At 42.4% G+C, this 26,295-nt stretch overlaps 1 protein-coding gene across 4 annotated transcripts in view; it reads left to right on the plus strand.

Moving 5' to 3' along the window:
• The window catches only part of ASTN2 (astrotactin 2), a 939,506-nt gene that overhangs the window by 531,352 nt on the left and 381,859 nt on the right, over window positions 1–26,295 (plus strand). For all 4 annotated transcript variants that reach the window (XM_077283456.1, XM_077283455.1, XM_077283458.1 and 1 more), the window contains one exon: window positions 6,080–6,217. In XM_077283456.1, the coding sequence (XP_077139571.1) occupies window positions 6,080–6,217 (138 nt within the window). The remainder of the gene's footprint in view (window positions 1–6,079; window positions 6,218–26,295) is intronic.

A 26,295-nucleotide genomic window follows, 5' to 3' on the forward strand; every position in this document is an offset into this window, starting at 1 on the left:
CCCTCAATTCTAACTTCAACACTAACCCCAACACACCCCTAATCCTAATCCCAACTGTAGCCATAACCCTAATCACAACCCTAACCCCAACACACCCCTAACCATAACCCTAACCGCAACACAACCGTAACCCTAATTCCAACCCTAATCCTAACCCTAATCCCAACCGTAACCCTAATCCCAACCCTAACCACAACTGTAACCCCAACACACCCCTAACCCTATCCGTAACCCTAACCACAAGCCTAATCTTAACCCTATTTCAAACCCTAGCCCTAATTCCAACCCTAACTCTAATTCCAACCCTAACCCTAAGGCTATGTGCCCACGTTGCGGATTCGTGTGAGATTTTTCCGCACGATTTTTGAAAAATCTGCAGGTAAAAGGCACTGCGTTTTACCTGCGGATTTACAGCAGATTTCCAGTGTTTTTTTGTGCGGATTTCACCTGCGGATTCCTATTGAGGAACAGGTGTAAAACGCTGCGGAATCCGCACAAAGAATTGACATGCTGCGGAAAATACAACGCAGCGTTTCTGCACGGAATTTTCCGCACCATGGGCACAGCGGATTTGGTTTTCCTTAGGTGTACATGGTACTGTAAACCTGATGGAAAACTGCTTCGAATTCGCAGCGGCCAATCCGCTGCGGATCCGCGGCCAATCCGCTGCCAATCCGCTGCGGATCCGCGGCCAATCCGCTGCGGATCCGCGGCCAATCCGCTGCCGATCCGCTGCGGATCCGCTGCCAATCCGCTGCGGATCCGCGGCCAATCCGCTGCGGATCCGCGGCCAATCCGCTACCGATCCGCTGCGGATCCGCGGCCCATCCGCTGCGGATCCGCTGCCAATCCGCTGCGGATCCGCGGCCGATCCGCTGCGGATCCGCGGCCGATCCGCTGCGGATCCGCTGCCGATCCGCTGCGGATCCGCTGCGGATCCGCGGCCGATCCGCTGCGGATCCGCGGCCGATCCGCTGCGGATCCGCGGCCGATCCGCTGCCGATCCGCTGCCGATCCGCTGTGGATCCGCTGCGGATCCGCTGCCGATCCGCTGCCGATCCGCTGCCGATCCGCTGCGGATCCGCGGCCGATCCGCTGTGGATCCGCGGCCGATCCGCTCTGTGTGCACATGCCATAACCCTACCCCTAACCCTACCCGTAACCCTAACCCTACCCCTAACCCTACCCCTAGTTCTAACCCTAGTTCTAACCCTAACCCTAGTGGAAAAAAAAAAAAAAATCTTTATTTTATTATTGTCCCTATGGGGGTGATAAAGGGGGGGGGGGTTATTTATTATTTTTTTTATTTTGATCGCTGTGATAGAACCTACCACAGCGATCAAAATGTACTTGTAAGGAATCTGCCGACTGGCAGATTCTGCGGGCGCACTGAGCATGCGCCCGCCATTTTCCAAGATGGCGGCGCCCAGCGAGGAGACGGCCGGACACCGGGAGGATCGGTAAGTATGAAGGGGTGGTGGGGGGGTGGATAGGAGCACAGGGGGGGTGATCGGAGCACAGGGGGGGGGGATCCTGAGCAAGGAGGGAGCGGACAGGAGGACGGGGGAGCCGGCAGGCGGACGGAGGGGACCGGAGGACTAACGGAGGGCTGGGGGGGCGATCGGTGGATGTGGGGGGGGGGTGACTTCAGGTTTTCCAGCCATGGCCGATGATATTGCAGCATCGGCCATGGCTGGATTGTAATATTTCACCAGTTTTTTAGGTGAAATATTACAAATCACTCTGATTGGCAGTTTCACTTTCAACAGCCAATCAGAGCGATCGTAGCCACGGGGGGGTGAAGCCACCCCCCCTGGGCTGAAGCAGCACTCCCCCTGTCTCTGCAGATTGGGTAAAATCGGAGTTAACCCTTTCACCCAATCTGCAGGGACGCGATCCCTCCATGACGCATACGCTGCGTCATAGGTCGGGAAGGCACAGACTTTCATGACGCAGCGTATGCGTCAAAGGTCGGGAAGGGGTTAAGAGCTGGCCTGGTGCCCTGCCGGTCTCTGTGCTATATTCTCCTGGATGGACAAGCATGTGGTCTCTGCAGCTGGCCGCTGGTTGCAACAGTCGCACAATTGTCCGAACGCCTGGAACATGCTGGGACGTTGATCTAGGGGACCAGTCTGATTGCCGAACGTGGAGTCAGGGAGAAATCTTTCCTCTAATATGGAACTATTAGTGTCTGCCTCATGAGGTTTTTGCCTTCCACTGGATCAACATATTAAGCTATAGGTTGAACTCGATGGACTTATGTCTACCCCAGACTTAAAAACTATAAAACTATGATGCAAGGGGTCTTTGTGCATTCTGTTCTGGTCATGTCTACAGAGGTGACTGCTGCAGCTAATCAAAAATTCAGGTGTTACCCTTTTAAAAGCTGATGACAACTTTGAAGCAGAATGATTTGGTAATTAATGCAATCATTTGCTAATTAATATATCAATTTGCTAATTGTTTTATATTCTAGTTGTGGTTTCTATGTCATGCACTATATGTGAAGACATTCGTCATGACTGTATCACAAGCACTAATACTTCACAGGCATTATCTGTTTCTGATTACTGCAGACGTGGGAACCCTCCTTCATTTATTGTCATAGGCTATGTTTTATCAGTGGGTTGTTATTTGACCCCTCTTTAATTACACAGTTACATGTACAATAAGGATAAAATAATTAAACCAATTAGGTTTAACTGATTTTTTAATTACTTGCTACATTCTTCTTGATAAAGACAAACAAAGCCTACTGCTTTGTGTTCATGAAAAAAATCATTATCCCCAATTAAAACTGTTTCAAATTTACTGTCACTTCCCATTCCATTGGGCACGACACACAATCGGGAGAACAGCGTCTTACCTTCCTTTATCCTTGGCTCTTCATTTGATTAGCCAGCCTTGTGTGATATCATCTTTGCGGTGTGATACTCATGTGACATTGCACTAGGACTGCTAATCAAAAGAAGAGCTGGGAATGTTAGCAGGTAAGAGGCGGTTTTCCCGCTCTTGTGACGCAGCCAAAACTCCTGTTGTTGACGATGAGTAGAAGGTTCCAATCGATTCACCCCAACTTTGTTCTCAACTTCATAGAATAAATAGAAAATTAAGTTTGCTATCTAACATTAGAGGAAAAATGGACGCCTTCAAAATTTGGTGCTGGAGTAGGATGTTATCAACACCATGGATGGCACAAAGAAGAAACTAATCAATTTCAGAACAAATCAAGCCAGACATGTCACTCGAAGTAAGGATCACCAAGCTACAACTTGCCTACTTTGGACACATCATACGAAGAGAGCAATCACTGGAGAAGGACATCATGGTCGGAAGAAAAGAAGAAACAAGCAGAAGTGGAAGATCAGCAACCCAGTGTCTTGTCTACTTTGGACACATCATATGAAGAGAGCAATCACTGGAGAAGGACATCATGGTCAGAAGAAAAGAAGGAACAAGGAAAAGTGGAAGATCAGCAACCCAGTGTCTTGTCTACTTTGGACACATATGAAGAGAGCAATCACTGGAGAAAGACATCATGGTCGGAAGAATAGATGGAAAAAGTTGAAGAGGAAGACCAGCAACCCAATGGCTTGATACTATCAAGATAACGGTAGAGAAGATCCTGGTGGACCTATCTAGACAAGATCGATCTTGATACAGAGCATTCATCCATCAATTTGCCATAGCTCGAGATTGAGCAGTTGAAAAAAAATCTAACCTGAGCTGCATGATCCAACACCCCATCCTAGAAAGGCATTCAGATCATTTTTAAATCCACTCATCTACCTACGGATCCTAATGTACCTGATATACCGGCTGAACCCTTCTACCATCTAATTGTGAGATTTTGGCTCACGTGTACAGGGAAGACAGTAATTGAAATGGCTTGAAAAATAGATGTCAGCACTATCTCTGATTGCTTTTATACAGGGTATTAAATTATGAACTGATGTCTCATATTCCTTCTCACAATAGGTATTAGATTCCTAGGAATTTTTATTAGGAGGGGTCAGGCTTTACATATGTTTTTACACTTGATTAGTCAACAGGTTAATCCTGCAAATTCTCAATGGATTCTATCTTGCCATACATTTTCATTAGAACATAATATAAGGCTTCACTGTGAATTTAATGTTAATTTATGCGGCTAGCCGGTGCTTTGTATAAATGACAACACATTAATTGCAGCATTAAACAAGCTCCTAGCCCCAGGAAGAGTGGAGAGTCATATTAACTACAGAATATGTATGAGAATAAGGAAACAAAATGACTTTATTTTCAGACAATTCGAGAAAAACATTTAGTTTAGAGCTATTTGGGATGCATGGCAGACTAGTATGATTGCCATGCCATCAGGTGGTATTCTTATAAGTACGTGCTAGAGAATTTTAATATGTGTGTAGAGTGCAGTGGGTCTCTCCCCCTGAGCTTTTGCTTCATGTTTTATAATTAGCATTGTAAAATTTTGGGTGTTAGTTTGGTGCATCTTATAACCTCAGTCATCATATTCCAGTAACTTACATTGTCCTATAACATGTTGCTGGATTGCTCCCCCCATAGTTAGTAATATGCATTTGACTAACATCATCTGAACCTTCCGATATCAATGGGTTCAGCCAACGGTGTAATGTGTATGAGGACCCTCAACTCGCATGTTCGAACTTCGTACTGTCAATCTTGTACCATTCCAGCATTTTTTTACTTTTACTGCTGAAGTGGTATCACTACAATAAGTTATCTGCCCACTAGTTTTATGTGTACCAGCAGCCGTTTTCATCTTTTATCAGTGTCGCTCTGGTCGTCTTCTACAGTTTGTGACCTTACAGATCGCTCCCGTGTTTGTTAGATGGATTGGTAGTCACAACTCAATGTAATTCTAGGAGAGTCAGAACGAGACCAAAACAAGGTTCCTATAGACTTACATTGAGAGCTTGTTACCATTACTTCTGACTTCTTGGAGGTCAGAAGTTATGGTCACAAGATGGCGGATTGGGATAGGAGTGGTGGTAGAAACAAGAAACAGCTAAAGACAGTGGCTGGCGAGTGTAATACCAGGGGCAGGAAACTTACATAATTTGCACCGCTCCATCACTGAAATAAAATAAAAAACTGGAGTGGAGCTTTAAAGAGATAAGCCGTTGTCTATCTGTTTGTGGCTATCTCATAGAGAATACATGAGGACTCGAACTGAACGAGCGCTTCTGTGTATGAGTCGGGGGAGAAAACTGGCTGATCTAAGCTCTGCAAATGGTATGCGGACTCTACTCTGTCTCTCCCACCAACGCTTTGACACAATGAAGGCATGTCTCATGTGGGCATGTGGGAGGAGATAAAAAGGGCCATGTTGGGGAACTCCTGGGTGTGACCATTCATGAAGCAGTTTTTGAGTTAGTTCTTTTTACCAATCTATGGGCCTGAGCCTGACGCAGAAGAAAAGCTTTCTGCTATAGTTGTGCTACCTGACTTTGTGCACCTCATCACGCCTGCATGTGGGAAAAACAGCCCATGCTATTAGAAAACGTTACTAATCATCCTAGCCATTATCAGTTCACGCTGACGCGCTATTGCATCTTCCAGTTACATGAACCTTGTGTATGTGTTACACCTCCCTGTGGAGAAGCCATTGCCAGTCAGCCAGTGTGGTGCCTCATTCTGTGGCTGAAGAACCACACTCCACAAGGAACAAAATCTATCCCTGACCTTCTCATGCTGAACTCGACATGTATGCATTGAAATGAAGGTAGCGGTGGTGGACACAGGCAAAAGAGGGTCCCTTTGCAGGATATGACTTCCTTGTGGTCCAACAACTAATTTGCTAAGGGATAGTCTCTACTACTTCTGATGATCTGTATGGTATATCACAAAAAATATTTAACACTATTTCTTAGTAGTCATTCAGAACTACTGCTATTTGTCATAATGGTGATGGCTTCCTTGCCTATATAGCTCCTATAGGGCATAAACCTCAGAATTGTGCAGACTTGGCAGCGGCAAGAGTTCAAAAAATCTCATCTAATGTCTCTATGAGAAAATTTGTCAAGAAATATATCATTACCAAGATTTTTGTTTACAACAGGTCCACCTACAGCTTGGGACAAGGAGTATGGCTTCCTGTTAGTAAAAGTTTTGTTGTCCCCCCTATGGAGTTGTCAATCAGTCCACTGGCCAGCTGCAAAACAGATGTACTGGTGACCGAAGACCCTTCTGATGTCCGGTAAGAATGTATTATTTCATCTACAGCAGAAGTATAAACAGGTCTGAGCAAAATAAATTACAATTTGCACGAATGGATGTAACACACAATAAATTGTGCTATGACAAATAAAAAAATGAAATTGGTCACTGAAAATATTCAACCAAATAACCAAGAAGAGGCAATTTGCATATTAGAAGCAAACTAGGCGTCATTGCATATACAGTAAATGATAATAAATGAACATAAGATTCAATGAAAGATTGTCCAGCCTCTAAATATTAAAATAAGTAATTCTAACTTTACTGAGCCACATTTTGTTCCAATGCTGCAAGATACCCCCCATTATATGTACCTCTTATATGGACTGGACAATCATGTGACCACTTCAACTAATTACTGGCCATGGAGAACTGTCATTGTTAGGCTGTAGCGATCACATGTCTGCTGCCTAGATGGAATGAATTTATAGAGATGTCTCTGCACTTCCTGTTCGATCCAAAAAGACATGTGTTGATATCTTCTGTAGCCAGTGATTGACTGCAGTGGTCACATGTCTATCCAGATTAATCAGAATTTATAGAGATGTCTCTCTGTTTCCTGTTTGGTCCAAAACAACATGCATTGGTTTCCTCTGTGACCAATGATTGGCTGCAGAGGTCATGCTTATCAGTGTTAAATAGAATGTCAGTAGGATCAACCCTCCTAAGCCGTCTATATGGGTATGTAGGTCACAAGAAGCTGAATAAAATCACACCTTGATATCTGAAATCCGATGTCTTAGAACAGAGAAATTCAAGTTTGTCTTAATATGTAAATGAGCTGTTAAAATCTATGGGCTGGACATAGATCTCCCTGAGAATCCGCCTACAGAGATTATTTTACATGAAAGGATGTATGAGACTTGTAAATCAGGAGAGCAGACTGTCAGTCATTAGATGTCTCACATTGGTAACACCACTTTCATTTAAATAAGCTCTGGAGGCAGATTTTCAGGGAGATCTATGTCCTGTCCATAGATCTCAACAGCTCACTTACATATAAGAAGAATGTGGATATCTTGGGAATAAGACATCGTATCACAGATATCAAGGTGTCATTTTATTCAGCTTCTTATGACCTACATGCCCATATAAATGGCTTCGGAGGGTTGATCCCACTGACAGATGCCCTTTAAGCGTTGTGGGTGTTTTCTTCAATTGTTTATAGGCTGCATAACCTTTTTAATTTAGCAGTACTGACATTCACATGGAAGGATGGTAGATCAAGGTGGCTTGACTGCCAACCTTGACATCTGGTCTACTCAATTACTTTCTTAGAAAGGTTTGTCCATTACTCATATAAGGATATGCGATATGGCTGAGAGCAGGTGAGTACCTACATAATGTAATAATAATAATGTGATATCACTTGTAAATGTGGATTTATGCCTATATTATGTCCACTTTTTGATGGCGGCAATTAAATAGCTTGTTCAGTCCAATGCTTTGATATTACGTTGTGGATGTCAGACAATATACTAAATGTTACAGGATGTTAGAGCCAGTATCTCTCTCATCCATTATTCAAGTGTAGCTATATTTATGTAGTACTTAATTTAGAAGGCCGCCTCAATTTTATCAAAGATTAAAGGATTTTTTTTTCATTTGAAAATAATTAAAAAGGTTATCTAACATATGTATATATATATATATATATATATATATATATATATATATATATATATATAATATATATATCTACAAAAATAAAAATAAAAAACCCTACATAATATAAGAAAAGCAATGATACTCACCCATTCTTCCCCCCAACAACCTAGCGTGGATTCTCTCATGCTACTACTGGACTTTTTGCTTGGCCGACCCTTGACCATTGCGGCCAATCAGTGTCTTCAGCAGTCATGTACCATATTACTTGAATAATGGATTCCATCATGAAGTCATGATGTTACAGTAGTGCCCCCATGACCTTTGGGGCCACAAATTGGCTTCAGCAGTCATGGACCACCTGCATGTGAGGAACATCGATGTAGGGCTAGTGCTAGATCATCGGAGGGAAAATCAAATGAGCAAGTAGTGTTTTTCTCCTTGTTTATTTTGTGACATCTGAATTTGTTTAGTTATTTTATTCTAGGTTTATGATCCCTATAAAGCAATTTATGCCACTTTCCAACCAATCCCATGTCCTAGCTGTTGCGCTTCCAGTGCTATGTTGTGAATGTGAAGAGGATCGGTTGGCTGGTAATTTCCGGGGCTAAACCAAACCCTTTCTCTCTTGGCGTGAGCCGGCCGTGCCATAACAAAGAAGATGGAAACCCCAATGTACACTGCTGTATCGAGGACTAACTGGCCTCTGTTGGGTGCATATGAATTTTTTTTACATTCACTAGATGTTACTACAGGACAACGATTTAGTTAGAACCTGTGGTAGAGCAACGAGCCATGTGCTCCGTCACCGTACTACACCACTGCTTATCTTGTGGGTCACTTTGGGCCTACAGCCTACAGGATGATGGAGGTGTTCACGAGGCGTTCCACCTGTGCTTGGGCACTAAAAGAATCAGCTGGTGGGCTCTGTGGAAACTTGGGGTTAAGTGAGAATATATATTTTTTCTCTGTTGCCTTGTTACTTTTAAACAGGCACTCTGGGTCATATTAGTTTTTGTGGAGGAAGTTATGGGGCATTCATATTTTTTAAAGGGAAAGGTAGTGCATTGTTAAGGAAGAATCATTACTTTTTGGAGGTATTCTGGGGGTTTCTTCATGTTTTCCAGCACCAGAAGCATTATTATTTATTAGGACTCAATTAGGGACATTATTACGTATTAAGAGGTCACTCGGGGGGCATTATTACTTTATGAGGGAGCACTATTGGGGCATTATTACTTTATTAGGGAGCACTATTGGGGCATTATTACTTTATAAGGGAGCACTATTGGGGCATTATTACATTATAAGGGGCACTCATGGGACATTATTACTTTATTAATAGACACTCATGGGGAATTACTACTTTATAAGGGAGAACTCATGAGGCATTATTACTTTATAAGGGAGCACTGATAGGGCATTGTAAGGGGGCATTGAAGGGGCATTATTTTTTTATAAGGCAGCGATGATGGGGCATTACTATTTAATAAGTGGGCACTAATGGGGCATTATTACTTTATAAGGGAGCACTGATAGGGCATTATTACTTTATAAGGGGGCATTGAAGGGGCATTATTTTTTTATAAGGCAGCAATGATGGGGCATTACTATTTAATAAGTGGGCACTAATGGGGCATTATTACTTTATAAGTGGACACTCATGGGGTATTATTACGTTATAAGTGAACACTCATGGGGCATTATTACTTTATAAGGGGGCACTCATGGGACATTTTTACTTTATAAGGGGGCATTGAAGGGGCATTATTTCTTTATAAGAGAGCAATGATGGGGCATTACTACTTTATAAGGGAGCACTATTGGGGCATTATTACAGCATAAATTGGCACTGATGGGGCATTATTACTTTATAAGTGGACACTCATGGTGCATTATTACTTTATAAGGGGGCACTCATGGTGCATTATTACTTTATAAAGGGGTACTCATGGTGCATTATTACTTTATAATGGGGAACTCAGGACAATAGTATTGGATACGGGCACTCAGAGCATTAATCATTTAGGGGGCACTTCTGGGGCAATTTCAGGGGCACTTGATAGTGCATTGTTATTAAAGAAAACTCAACCCATTGCTAATTTACAAGGGGACACTTGATGCATTATTACTTTTTAAGGGGACACGCAAGGCATTATTACTTTTAAGGGGACACACATGGGGCATTACTATTAAACAACACTCAGGCCATTATCAATTTATAAAGGGATACTTGAGGCACTATTAAATTATAAGGTGACACTCTATGTATTATGACATTATAAGGGGACCCTTAAGACATTATTATTTTTAAGCTAGTACTCATAAGGCATTATTATTTTATAAGGGGTACTCGAAACAATATTATTCATTAAAGTGCACTCAGAGCATTACTCGTTAAGGGGTCACTTAACAAGCATTAGGATAATTTCAGGGGGCACGTAAAGGCATTATTATTAAAGAAGACTCAGGCCATTACTATGTGATAAGGGGACACTCGAGGCAGTATTACATTACAAGGGGGCACTGGGACTATTATTATTTTATACGGACGCACCTTCGAGAATTCTAACCTTTTAAGCTAAATGGACCTCTCAAGATGAGAAAGGTTGAAAAAAACAATAAAAAATAATAATATAAAATAATATATATATAAAATATACCACAAATTAATAATGATAATAATAGTAATAATAATAGTAATAATAAAGCTAATAATAATAATTATTATTATTTTCATTTGGAATTAGATTTTTGTTTTAATTCTTGTACATATTTAATACTTACCATGAAGCAAGATAACTAAAAAATGGGAGTTCAGGGACGGAAGTGGCTGAAAGATAATTTCTAACAAAACAACATGAGATGAGCACAGAAAGTTAATAATTTGCATCAAGGTTGGAGGAAGATAAATAGAAAGATAGATGAGAAAATAAAAAAGAGAGAGATCTAAGAAGCATCGAGAGATGAGAGAATAATAAAACCGCGGACATAAAGGGGACAATGAACAGGGAAAGGGCAGAGTTCATGGCTACAACAGGTAGCGGTGAGTGCTCATAAACACGTTTCCTTGATGAATACATGTAAAGCGAGAGATCCGATGCCGGATTTATAACTTGTATGTCGAAATGTGAATTGAATTCTATGTAAATATTTTTTATAGGGGGATTAGAAACCTATTCACACAGATACCTTTGATGAAAATGTAAATGGTAAAGAGTAACAAAGCAGAGTAGATTGTGTTCATGTAAAGTGGCGCTCAATAACGTGATACAGAACAGCCTTGGACTGCCGCCATCACTAAGTGTTCTTTGGCAGAGAGCGGAATGAAAAGTTTCTAACGCAGCAGAATGCATGAATGGGTGTATTTAATTTTTTGGTAATTTTCATAAGTTTATGGGCTCAGTGCCACCTTTCCTTGCCCATCAAACGGATAACGGATTACAAATGGCAGCTATAATACAGTTAACCTATACGATAATGTGTTATTGATGCTGAACCAGATGTCAGAGTTAATATATTATGTTACATGATAGGGTGTTGTTATGCGTTATGTCATCCTATATATATAAATCTATCATAAATGCCGAGTGTCTCCTAGGAATTTATTACACAGCTTATAATTGATGTCTCTGGTGGTGTCGACTTACAGGATATTTTTTTTTATTTCGAACCAAACAAGCAAAAACAAATCTTATTTTCATTTTTTTATTTTCAATTTATTTGCTACTGAAAAATCAAATGCATTCTTTGTTCTTGCAGTAGAAAAGATAAAAGACTTTGCTATCTGAGCTCCTGGTACCTAATCCCCCATATGGCTGAGTCCGTTCAATGATAGATTAGCTAGCTTTAAAAAATTATTGTATTTTTTTTGCATAGTTATGGTTCATGCAAAGGTGTAAAATTTAGTTTCTAGCGAAAGACACAGTTGTTCCTAAATTGAAGAATCGCGTACACATTTGGCGGAAGTTGATAAAAATGGACAATGTTAAAAGGGTTCTCATGAGTCGGTGTCCCACCACTGATAGGCACATCGGGGAATTTGTATCCCTGTTGACGCTCCATTCTAACACGGGTAATATTTTGTGGAAAAAGTTTTCACAGGGTCACCCCTTTAACATTGTCCATTGATCTGAGCAGTTGGGACCCCACCGATCTACAATTTATCACTTATCCCACAGATGGTGTCACGAATCAGACCAGGGGCTCCTTCCCTGTCCTTAACGCTAGGGAGGCCCTAACCTGCCTTGCTCCCCAGGATACTCCTGAAGGTGAAGATGCTGTGGCCACGTACTTTATCTTATCACATGTATCCACCCTCCTACTTTTCCCTTCCCTCATCAAGGGACGAGAGGCGATACTGTGCACCACAGTACACAACCAGACGAACAAGGCAACATGAATGGGGTAACGAAAAGTACCAGACATACAAATATTCACTCACATACAACAGAGGAATGCATCGGGGAGTGAAGTTTGGGGAAAAACCAAAGTAGGAGAAGGAAAGGGAAATATCACAGTCACTAAGGGCGGGTTCACATTTGCGTTCGGGGGCTTTGTGGAGGGCTGCATATGTGTTTCGTTAAGCCCTGCGTATGCTCCGTCTACTTCCGCATACTTCTGCAGGACGCATGCAGAAGTATGCGGAAGTAGGCAGAGCATAGGCGGGGCTTAAAGGAGGACGTACACAGCCCTCCACAAAGCCCCCAAATGCAAGTGTGAACTTAGCCTAAAACAAGCAATAGTCACTGATAAACCCATCAAACTCCTCCTCATATAACCACCAAACAACTACCCTCCTAGCCATGCAGCATAAGCTTGCTCTGACAATGTGTGTCAATCAGGGCCCAGATTATATAGGGGATGGGAGTGAGTATCAGTGCTCAGTTGAGAGCTCACACTCCCAGAGCTCCCAACACAGCTGATTTACACCATTTGAAAAAGGTGAAGTGCTTTTCAGTGCAAGAGTAGGAGCAATCAGCCGCTGCGGTCTTCTGGTCAGGGTAACCCCTTGACAGATAGGTGATTACATAGTTACATAGTTATTAAGGTTGAAGGAAGACTTTAAGTCCATCTAGTTCAACCCATAGCCTAACCTAACATGCCCTAACATGTTGATCCAGGGGAAGGCAAAAAAAAACCCATGTGGTAAGAGTAAGCTCCACCATGGGGAAAAAAATTCCTTCCCGACCCCACATACGGCAATCAGACTAGTTCCCTGGATCAACGCCTTATCAAGGAATCTAGTGTATATACCCTGTAACATTATACTTTTCCAGAAAGGTATCCAGTCCCCTCTTAAATTTAAGTAATGAATCACTCATTACAACATCATACAGCAGAGAGTTCCATAGTCTCACTGCTCTTACAGTAAAGAATCCGCGTCTGTTATTATGCTTAAACCTTTTTTTCTCCAGACGTAGAGGATGACCCCTTGTCCCTGTCACCGGTCTATGATTAAAAAGATCATCAGAAAGGTCTTTGTACTGTCCCCTCATATATTTATACATTAACATCAGATCACCCCTTAGCCTTCGTTTTTCCAAACTAAATAGCCCCAAGTGTAATAACCTATCTTGGTATTGCAGACCCCCCAGTCCTCTAATAACCTTGGTCGCTCTTCTCTGCACCCGCTCTAGTTCAGCTATGTCTTTCTTATACACCGGAGACCAGAACTGTGCACAGTATTCTAAGTGTGGTCGCACTAGTGACTTGTATAGAGGTAAAATTAGGTTCTCCTCATGAGCATCTATGCCTCTTTTAATGCATCCCATTATTTTATTTGCCTTTGTAGCAGCTGCCTGACACTGGCCACTGAATATGAGTTTGTCATCCACCCATACACCCAGGTCCTTTTCATTGACAGTTTTACCCAGAGTTTTAGAATTAAGCCCATAGTTATACGTCTATTACTTCTACCCAATTGCATGACCTTACATTTATCCCCATTAAAGCTCATTTGCCATTTATCAGCCCAAGCTTCTAGTTTACATAAATCATCCTGCAATATAAAATTATCCTCCCCTGTATTGATTACCCTGCAGAGATTAGTGTCATCTGCAAATATTGAAATTCTACTCTGAATGCCCCCTACAAGGTCATTAATAAATATGTTAAAAAGAAGAGGGCCCAATACTGACCCCTGTGGTACCCCACTACTAACCGCGACCCAGTCTGAGTGTGCTCCATTAATAACCACCCTTTGTTTCCCATCCCTGAGCCAGCTCTCAACCCACTTGCACATATTTTCCCCTATCCCCATTATTCTCATTTTATGTATCAACCTTTTGTGTGGCTCCGTATCAAAAGCTTTTGAAAAGTCCATATACACTACATCCACTGGGCTCCCTTGGTCCAGTCCGGAACTTACCTCTTCATAATAGCTGATCAAATTAGTCTGACATGAACGGTCCCTAGTAAACCCGTGCTGATACTGGGTCATGAGGTTATTCCTCTTCAGATACTCCAGTATAGCATCCCTTAGAATGCCCTCCAGGATTTTACCGACAGTAGAGGTTAAGCTTACTGGCCTATAATTTCCGAGTTCAGGTTTTGTCCCCTTTTTAAATATTGGCACCACATTTGCTATACGCCAGTCCTGTGGTACAGACCCTGTTATTATTATGGACTCTTTAAAGATTAAAAATAACGGTCTATCAATGACTGTACTTAGTTCCTGCAGTACTCAGGGGTGTATCCCATCCGGGCCCGGAGATTTGTCAATTTTTGTGATTTTTAGACGCCGCCGTACTTCCTGCTGGGTTAAGCAGGTAACATTTAATTGGGAATTTTTATCACTAGTCATATTGGCTGCCATGGGATTTTCTTTTGTAAATACTGATGAAAAAAAGTCATTTAGCATATTGGCTTTTTCCTCATCCTCATCCACCATTTCACCCAGACTATTTTTAAGGGGGCCAACACTATCATTTTTTAGTTTCTTACTATTTATGTAGTTAAAGAATATTTTGGGGTTATTTTTGTTCTCTCTGGCAATGAGTCTCTCTGTCTCAATCTTTGCTACCTTGATTTGCTTTTTACAGAATGTATTTAATTTTCTATATTTATTTAATGCCTCATCACTACCTACTTCCTTTAATTCTCTAAATGCTTTCTTTTTGTCACTTATTGCACCCCTTACAGCTCTATTTAGCCATATTGGTTTCCTCCTATTTCTAGTATGTTTATTCCCATACGGTATATACTGTGCACAGGTCCTATCCAGGATGCTAATAAACGTCTCCCATTTTCTTTGTGTACTTTTATGTCTCAGGATATAGTCTCAGTTAATTGCACCAAGATCCTCTCTCATCCGTTGGAAATTTGCCCTCCTGAAGTTTAGTGTCCTTGTCACCCCTCTACTACACATCTTATTAAAGGAGACCTGAAAACTTATTATTTTGTGATCACTATTCCCCAAGTGACCCCCAACCCTTATATTTGATATGCGGTCTGGCCTGTTGGTTAATATTAGGTCTAGCAGTGCCCCCCTCCTTGTTGGGTCCTGAACCAGTTGTGAAAGGTAATTGTCTCTCATAGTTGTCAAAAACCGATTACCTTTACTGGAACTGCAGGTTTCTGTTCCCCAATCTATTTCAGGGTAGTTGAAGTCCCCCATAATAATGACTTCTCCTTGAGTCGCAGCGTCATCTATTTGCTTTACGAAGATATTCTCCATTGCTTCCATTATTTTTGGAGATTTATAACAAACCCCTATCAGTAATTTATTATTTTTCCCCCTCCCCTTATCTCCACCCACAGGGACTCTACATTTTCAATAGATTCACCTATATTATCACGCAGGATGGGTTTTAAGGTGGATTTTACATACAGACACACCCCTCCCCCTCGCTTATCTGTACGGTCATTTCTGAACAGACTATAGCCCTGCAAGTTAACAGCCCAGTCATGGCTCTCATCCAGCCATGTTTCAGATATCCCCACCAAGTCATAATTATGTTCCAACAACATTAGTTCTAATTCGTCCATTTTGTTGGCGAGGCTTCTGGCATTAGTATACATGCACTTGATGTTCCTCTCTGTACCTCTATTCTTTCTTAAATTACTAACTGTTCTAACCCCACCCCCCATGCCACCGCCACCCCCAACTTCCTTATTTGTGCCCAGGTCTCTATCTGCACTATCTTCCCCTCCTATAAAATGAATACCCTCCCCCCAATCCCTAGTTTAAACACTCCTCCAACCTTCTAGCCATTTTCTCCCCCAGCACAGCTGCACCTTCCCCATTGAGGTGCAGCCCGTCCCTAGCATAGAGCCTGTAGCCAACTGAGAAGTCGGTCCAGTTCTACAGGAACCCAAACCCCTCTTTCCTACACCAATTCTTGAGCCACTTATTAACCTCCCTAATCTCCGGTTGCCTCTCTGATGTGGCACGTGGTACAGGCAGTATTTCGGAAAATACCACGTTGGAGGTCCTTGCTTTCAGCTTGCAGCCTAATTCCCTGAAATCATCTTTAAGGACCTTCCACCTACCTCTAACTTTGTCATTTGTGCCAATGTGCACCATGACCGCTGGGTCCTCACCAGCCCCTCCCAGTAATCTGTCCACCCGATCAGCGATGTGTCGGACTCGAGCGCCACGTAGGCAGCACACCGTCCGACGATCCCTGTCTTTGTGACAGATTGCCCTATCTGTTCCCCTAATAATTGAGTCCCCCACTACCAGCACCTGTCTGGCCTGCCCTGCTCTCCTATTTCCCTCCTTACTGGAGCAGTCACTCCTCCGGCTTTCAGAGGACATGCCTGGCTGCAGCAGTGCTACCCCTGTACTGGCACCCCCCTCATCTGCCAACTTAGCGAACTTATTGGGGTGTGCCAGATCAGGACTAGCCTCCCTGGCACTCTTCCCTCTACCCCGCCTTCTATCTGTCACCCAGCTAACTGCCTTACTGTCCTGCAGCTCCATCCTACCATCCCCCTCCTCATCTATCCTATTGAGCGTCTGCTCTGTGAGCAGAAGACTCCTCTCCATATTGTCTATGGATCTCAGTGTTGCCAGCTGCACATTTAGATCCAGAATCTGGGATTCCAAATGCACAACGTGCTCACATCTCGCACAGCAGTATGCACCCTCGACCGGCTGATCAAGGACTGCATACATGAGGCAAGATGTGCACTGGATGGCATTAACAATTGTGGAGCACATTTCCTAATGGGGATTGCACCACACAAACGTTATATAAAAAAATAAATACAAGTATTAATTAAAAACAGACAGCAATTCCTCCCTTGGAAACTCCCTGAACCCAAAGTCACTGAATCACAAGTCACACTTACCGCCATCCACACTTACACTCAGGTCACACTCAGCTCGTTCACACTCGCTATGCTGAAGATTTATAGATTTTTTTTTCCCTATTTCCCTTCAACAACAAGCCACCTTGCTGTTCAAATGCACTTCCAAAAAGGACTTGAGCCCCAAACAGCTGCCCCTTATAAACCCTTGATTATGACCGCCCACCCTAAGTTAACCCCTTGTGAATATAGCTACTCCCAATTCAGCAACTCACACAAATTCACACAGGTATTTGTTAAAGGCCTTCCAAATACCTCCTCACTGAATCACAAGTCACACTTACCGCCGTCCACACTTACGCTCAGGTCACACTCAGCTCGCTCACACTCGCTATGCTGAAGATTTATAGATTTTTTGTTTCTCTATTTCCCTTCAACAACAAGCCACCTTGCTGTTCAAATGCACTTCCAGATAGGTGATGACTTCTTTTCACTAGACAATCCTTTTTAAACAAACGAGCACTTGATGGATAACATTTAAAATGTAACTCTCGTTGCAAGAGAAAATTCAGCAGAATTTCTGCGTCTGCCTCTAGCTCCTCTTTCCCTATCTCCATAGCACTTTACAAGCACCAATTGTCATCTCTTATTTCAGTAATGGGAAAATCTGTCTCCACTGAATAATTATTTTACAGATTTTATCCATGAATTGAAAGTTAAAATTAGGCCAGGGGGAGAAAAGAGTACATTTCTCTGATATGATATATTACAGTGGAATGTAAATAGTTTGGACACCCTTGGTCAAAATTACTCTTAATGTGAACAGTTAAGCAAGTTTAAGATGAGATGATCTCTAAAAGACCTAAAGTTAAAGATAACACATTTCCTTTGTATTTTAGGTTAAAAAAAATAATATATATATATATATATATATATATATATATATATATATATATATATATATATATATATATATATATATATATATATATATATATATATATATAATTTTTTTTACATTTTAAAAATTACAAAAAGGAATTGTGAATAACTACAAGAGTTTAGAAAATAAAATAAACTTCTTTTGAAATAGTCATACATGCCTCTGCAGTCGAGGTATCTGATGAAATCTCTTTGTGTGAGTACTGGTACATAGAGACAACCAAGAAACAGTGTCTCAAGAGTGCCCTAAAAACACATTTTTTAGCATATTGCAACAGAATCATAACACATTTAGCATAGTTAATCTCCTCCACTCTTTCAAAGAAAGACCATTTGTGCTAATTTAAAATGCATCTTTTTCCAGCTATCAGATGAGAATCCTCAAACACATCCATCTTTGTTTGAGATAATTATGGATTGTCATCAGTCAGCTAACACAAGTGTTCATGGTTAAATATCTGCTGACAAGCATTTATTATGGTTCAAATCATCAGTTTTCATCAACTTTAGCCTAATGGGTATGGCCACCTTTAGACTGTGGCCTACTTAATGGACTGGTAATATAGAAAATGTTCAGCACAGCCGAAGAGAGGGTGTGCACGGTCGTAGGTTCCCAAGCCTCAATGTGTAAATAACAAGTGACTGGCACACTCCGAACGTGTTGTGATGCAAAAAAAGGGGTTTATTATACATACAGTAAACAAACGTTTCGGTCGTAACTGGACCTTCATCAGTGTGCTAGATTACTGGTATGTTAGAGGGACCCCAAAAGTTAGAACTAAGTTGCATCAGAAAAAAAGGACCTGAAGATATATGGAATTCAGGTTCTAGAAGCAGTCCGTAGAAACAAGGCATTATATCCCAGGTAGTGCTATCCTCTCAGAAATTGTGAAGCACGCGGTGTCACCGCTGATGTGGGCTAGGAGGGAAGTGCACGCTTTCAGCCTGGTGAATGGAGGGAGCACGCGGTATCCACTGCAAGTGCAGGCTGTGCTTCTAGAACCTGAATTCCATATATCTTCAGGTCCTTTTTTTCTGATGCAACTTAGTTCTAACTTTTGGGGTCCCTCTAACATACCAGTAATCTAGCACACTGATGAAGGTCCAGTTACGACCGAAACGTTTGTTTACTGTATGTATAATAAACCCCTTTTTTGCATCACAACACGTTCGGAGTGTGCCAGTCACTTGTTATTTACTTAATGGACTGAGACTAAAGACTAATGTTAGCTGAGCCCGCCGATTCGGTTAAAAGCTCTATTGAGTTTGGGAACACCGGTTTGTTGGGGGGAGATGTTGTTAAGCATTTTGAATAGAGGACTGTTGATCATATTGTTCTCCTGGCCCACTTGTCAGCTGGCAGCTTTCTCATTGAGCAGTGTTCCCCAAGTTCGGTCCTCAAGAGCCACCAACGGGTCATGTTTTCAGGATTTCCTTAGTATTGCCCAGGAGAGAACTCCATAATCTAGTCAGGCAACAATTCCATCACCTGGGCCATACTAAGGAAATCCTAAAAACACGACCTGTTGGTGGCTCTTGAGGACTGGAGTTGGGGAACACTGTCATAGAGTATGGAAAACTTGACTCAGATAGCTGTTGGTTGATTGACCAACAGAAGCTTCATTCATCCAACAGCCACCTAACGTTTATAGGGGCCTTTAGGTGCCAAACATTCTGGGTCTTAAAGTTACTAAGATGTAGCACACGCAAGCAGGATTATATCAGCACAGGAAAAGTGGTCCTGCCATGCATAAAAGGTATCCAGCTCTATGGATTGAAAACATCATTATTCATTCATCAGATAGCCAAAAGATCCATGAAAACGTTTTGAACAGTTAGAACGCTAAAGCATTTCCAATTCAGAATCACTGGCCATGATACCGCTCTCTTGATTTGGATATTGAGATATCGATTCGATACTGCAACCGATATCGAGAAGAGCTTTTTTGTCCACATTAGTGAATTGAAATCAAACATTAACAATGCAGCCGAAAGGAGGAGGGTTTTGATACATAATGTCTGGATAATAGGAGAGGAAAAAGTGATGATGTCTGCAGTGTTGAGTATGAATGACCCACCACTAAAGATGAGCAGATTTGCCAGGATTTGAAATCGGCAAATTAAGCAAATTTAACAGGGAAATTCTATCTGCATCAAGGTTATATTGTTTTGATAGTGAAACCAGTGGCCATTTCTTAAAAATATTACTGGAGCCATTTCCCATCATAAGAACACTAAACCGCATGTTGCTTGCGCTACAGTGAGCAGTTTGTGTGGCCTAAATGTTCTTCCATGGCCTGCATCATCTCCAGACTTGTCTCCCATCACATTCAGGATGTCATTGTTTGGCACTTGCAAAGGAACTGTCAGCAGTGGATCTTGATGATTTGCCCAAGTACATTTAGCACAGCAGAACATTCTTCAGACAGCCATTAATAACCTCATTGATAATAACCAAGGCTGTAAGTGTATTTCTGCATGTGCCGCTCAAATTAAGGTGTTTGTTTCCATTTTTTCATCATTTGCATATCATTATCATGTCTATGCATCCTGTGATTTTCATAACTTTACAACTTTTCCTTCTTGGTGTTGCAGTTTCAATGTTCTGCAGTGTATGTTTGGAGTTGGGAAGAATCTTCTTCCCCTAAGATTAGGAACATTGGCTTTTTGCTTCATAGTGGTTTTGCTTTCCTCTGGCTTTATTCTGTCAGAGAAGAGGTTGAGCTGGATGGACATGTTCTAGGAAAGAATATAGTGCATGTGTTTAAAGATTTTGTTTTGCATTTATAAAAGGGTTTTCCAAGTACTGTCAATTTTATTTGTAAATTCCTGAGAATGCCTAAAACTCATTAAAGTAAGTGATCCTCACCAGCATTGACCCACTGCAGAGTCCATTCCATTATAGCCCAGTCCCCTCAGTCTTGTCCTCAAAACGTCATAAATGGCTGAGATGGGTGATCGCTGTGGCCAGTGACTGGCTGAGTAGGCAATTCGGACCATTTTGGTGTGTTGAGTATGGGAAAAGAAAACACATTCCGGACTAACCCCATGTAAGCCCCTAAGCAATGAAAATCTTGGGGCCACTCCAGCAAATTATTTCCTAATATGTTTTTAAATGTACTGTCTAAGAACTATTTTAATCCATTAATTAAATTTTATTAAACTGAACAAAAAATAAGTTAATCAAACTTCATTTTAACCCACAAAAGGTAACTAACCTCGGGTGCAGGCCAATATATACTCATCTATGTTGCCAAATCTTCTACTCGTGAAAGTTCCTTTATGATCTATAGTCAGTGAGAATGTTTGGCCACTTACTTCTCTTCTACTCCCACTCTCCATTCTGGTCAATTACACAGTTGCCACATCCAATTGCATAGATGCTCTTCCACTACGACGAATGAATTTTCGAATATACCTGGCAACATCCAAAACATTATTTCACTGCCACATGGTGTAATGTTCACCTTGGAGCTTAGTTGTCCCAGTTGTCCAACAATGTCACCTGACCGAGCTGGCTGATTGTCAGTTTCTTTCCTTATCAAATCAATATTACTTTTCATCTATTGTACAAGAGCTCCAAAATAAGTGAGGCCCTTAGTCCAGTGCTTCCTGTACCTACTGTAATTGGTACTCGGAATGGAAATTGGAGGGACTTGATTTGGGTGAGTGTCACTTTTAGTATTTTTAAACAATCTAAGGGGCCACATGAGCGACCCTTGACTGTTCTGGAGGGCTGTACCAGTAGGCAAAAATTAATTCTGCTCACTATTAATATTAATTGTACCATTTTGTACTGAGAAGAAATAAGTCTGCTGACTTGCTCCTACTGCTAATCCATGCTACTATAGGTCTTATTATAATGTGTATTATTACCACTAGCAGCTAATCAAAACTATATAATTTGCAGCTTTTTATAAAGTTTATAAATCACACTGCTCCTGCTCTTCAGCTGTTGTGGAGTGCTTAATCAATTGCTCTCCACACACACATGATGTCCATACAGCCCCAACGCAGTATGATGTCCCCACAGCCCCCACACAGTAGGATGTCTCCACAGCCCCAACACAGTAGGATGTTACCACAGCCCACACACAGTATGATGTCCCCACAGCCCCCACACAGTAGGATGTTACCACAGCCCCTGCACAGTATGATGTCTCCACAGCCCCAACGCAGTATGATGTCTCCACAGCCTCAACGCAGTATGTCTCCACAGCCCCAACCCAGTATGATGTCTCCACAGCCCACACACAGTATGATGTCTCCACAGCCCCAACCCAGTATGATGGCCCCACATCACCCACACAGTAGGATGTTACCACAGCCCCAACACAGTATGATGTCCCCACAACCCCCACACAGTATGATGTCCCCAGAACCCCCACACAGTATGATGTCCATACAGCCCCAACATAGTATGATGTCCCCACAGCCCCCACACAGTAGAATGTTACCACAGCCCCTGCACAGTAAGATGTCTCCACAGCCCCTGCACAGTATGATGTCTCCACAGCCCCCACACAGAAGGATGTTACCACAGCCCCTGCACAGTATGATGTCCCCACAGCCCCCACACAGTAGGATGTTACCACAGCCTCTGCATAGTATGATGTCTCCACAGCCCCTGCACAGTATGATGTCCCCACAGCCCCCACACAGTAGGATGTTACCACAGCCCCTGCACAGTATGATGTCTCCACAGCCCCTGCACAGTATGATGTCTCCACAGCCTCTGCACAGTATGATGTCTCTACAGCCCCAACACAGTATGATGTCCCCACAACCCCCACACAGTATGATGTCCCCACAACCCCCACACAGTATGATGTCTCCACAGCCCCAACCCAGTATGATGGCCCCACATCCCCCACACAATAGGATGTTACCACAGCCCCAACACAGTATGATGTCCCCACAGCCCCCACACAGTAGGATGTTACCACAGTCCCTGCACAGTATGATGTCTCCACAGCCCCAACGCAGTATGATGTCTCCACAACCCCCACACAGTATGATGTCCCCACAACCCCCACACAGTGTGATGTCTCCACAGCCCCAACCCAGTATGATGGCCCCACATCCCCCACACAGTAGGATGTTACCACAGCCCCAACACAGTATGATGTCCCCACAATCCCCACACAGTATGATGTCCCCACAACCCCCACACAGTATGATGTCTCCACAGCCCCAACCCAGTATGATAGCCCCACATCCCGAACACAGTAGGATGCTACCACAGCCCCTGCACAGTATGATGTCTCCACAGCCCCAACGCAGTATGATGTCTCCACAGCCCCAACACAGTATGATGTCCCCACAACCCCCACACAGTATGATGTCCCCACAACCCCCACACAGTATGATGTCCCCACAACCCCTATACAGTATGATGTCTCCACAGCCCCAACCCAGTATGATGGCCCCACATCCCCCACACAGTATGATATCAACACAGCCCCTGCACAGTATGATAGCTCCCCCACAAACAGTATGATGGCCCCACATCTCCCACACAGTATGATGTCCCCACAGCCCCCACACATTAAGATGGGCCACAGCCCCCACACAGTATGATGTCAACAAAGCCCCTGCACAGTATGAAAGCTCCACAGCCCCCACACCACACAGTATGATGGCCCCACAGCCCCACACACAGTATGATGGCCCCACAGCCCCCCACACAGTATGATGGCCCCACAGCCCCCACACAGTATGATGTCCCCACAGCCCCTGCACAGTATGATAGCCCCACAGACCCCCACACACGGTCTGATGGCCCCACATCCCCCACACAGTATGCTGCCCCCACAGCCCCGACACACAGTATGATGGATCTCACACACCTCCATACATGGTATCATGGTTTTCACAGCCCCCACACACATTATGATTCCCCACTGTCCTACTTTTGCTGTCTTGGTCTCAGGCCAGACAGGAACAGCCAGAGGGCCGGATGTGGCCTGCGGTCTGCATGTTGCCCAAGTCTGGTCTAAAGCATTTACAAAAATACTTCACAACTCCTTTAATTCTTGGGTTGCTGTTGGTGAGATGTAGGGCTTCTGTTGGTGAGATTCTCTTCTTTTGCCCCGTTGACATATACAAGTTTATGAACAGTTGTCTGATAACACAGAGCCGATATACTACAGGATACTGAGTTCCTAAACTTTCTTAACAGAGAACCATGGGGACCCTTTGTGGCTCGGTACTTAATCTGTGCTCACTGGTTCACCTTGTGAATAAGGCTTATGACTTTTTTTTATGATTCTGAATAGAATTTGAATGTCAACATGCCTCATTGTTGTGAAATATCCAATTATACATTTTCATCTACATTTTCATGGAACTAAAACATATAATAAAATGCATAATGGCTGGATATTCATAAAGTTATAAAACACTTTGTCGAGAATTGTTGATTTTCACCTTTCCCTTAATTTCTCTATAATTTACACAGAACAAGAAGAGGAAAAATGTGAAATGACAGAAATATGCTGATTGCAACTCCCAGAAGAGAAAACTATGGGAGACTACATACAGCTGCAAAAAGCCTGTCACTGTTCACACATCCTGCTTCCTATGATCAAGAAGCAAGCTCTGCTATTTTCCCAGTTTTGTTTTGTGAACAATAAATGAATCATTGCATCCATAGAAACAAAACTGCAGCACATATCTAAATCTGCAGGTTTGGCCGCTAGTGAGGAGAAACAAAATGGTTAATTCTCCAAGGGCTAATTTCGCTGTCCGGAGAAGGACACCCTTGAATTAATGCAGGTCAATTGTACAACAGTCAATCAAAGTAATCCAGTTTTTTTTCCCATTGTATTCAGGTGCAAGCATATAATGAAGTTGGTCCCCGGCCAGGATTATTTCAGCTAGTCTTCTGAACTGGGGGCCCTGTATAACCCATGTATAATTCAGGGGGTCCCTAGACAGTTGTGTCTCAGTTTTACAAGCTTGGCACGCTCTTCCGTTTCATAATGTTGAGTTATTTAAAAAAATAATAATAATTGCAGGTAGGTTCGAGAAACATTTATGTTGCCAAATTATACTTTCTACTAGAAAATTTACAAAAATCTTAAAAAAAGAACTTCCTTTGATAATAGTACAAAAGAATGGATTTAGTTAGTGAAGGTGTTTTACTCTAAAATGCATGAGCCTGAACTACTATTAATTAAAAAAAATATACAGTATATATAACTATGTTTTTATCTTTCCATAAAGTAGTTCTCTGGAAATGCGATAAATTAAATAAAATGTTTTGTTAATCAAATCTGAAATACCATGAATTATCAAATTACGTTAGTTTTGTCTACAGAAGAGATGACTGTAGCGTTAAAAAGGACGCCATCTTTTTCACTGACAGTTACCTACTAGGACATGTACCTGAGAACATGTGTGGTAGGAAGTTTTACTGCTGTGACCTGAAGATATCCTATACCACATATTGTTATGGTATCTCCAGGTTACAGCAGTTGTTCAGCAGACAAGCAAGGTGGACAGCAGTCTCTCAGTCAGTCAAGGAGCCTCTTCTCAGGTCAGTACTTCTGCTATCCCCAGCATTAGATCAAAAAGACATGGTTCACAGCAGTGTGAGCAGACTTTTCTATCCCAGCTCTTCTGGTATCCCCAGTATTAGAGCAGATTGGCAGGGTGACCAGCAGTATGAGTAGTCTCTTCTTACCTCAACACCTTTTTTTTTACCTCCAATATTAAATCAGAACCCATAGTATCTCCAGTATAAGATTAGATAGCGTGGACAGCAGTGTGAGCAGCCTCTTCTTACCTGAGCACTACTGGTATCTCCAGTATTAGATCAGATACATAGTGCGGACAGCGGTGTAAGCAGTCTTTCCTTACCTCAGTACCTATGGTATCTTCAGTATTAGATCAGATACACAGAGTGGACAGCAGTGTGAACAGCCTCTTCTAACCTCAGCACTCCTGGTATCTTTAGTATTGGATCAGATAGGGCAGATAGGGTAGACAGCAGTGTACGCAGTCTTTCCTTACCTCAGCACCCATGGTATCTCCAGTATAAGATCAGATAGACAGGGTAGACAGCAGTGTAAGCAGTCTTTCCTTACCTTAGCACCCATGGTATCTCCAGTATAAGATCAGATAGACAGGGTGGACAGCAGTGTGAGCAGCCTATTCTTACCTCAGCACTCCTGGTATCTCCAGTATTAGATCAGAAACACAGAGTGGACAGCAGTGTGAACAGCCTCTTCTAACCTCAGCATTCCTGGTGTC

The sequence above is a fragment of the Ranitomeya variabilis genome, chromosome 2, assembly GCF_051348905.1.
Source record: "Ranitomeya variabilis isolate aRanVar5 chromosome 2, aRanVar5.hap1, whole genome shotgun sequence".
Lineage (NCBI taxonomy): Eukaryota > Metazoa > Chordata > Amphibia > Anura > Dendrobatidae > Ranitomeya > Ranitomeya variabilis.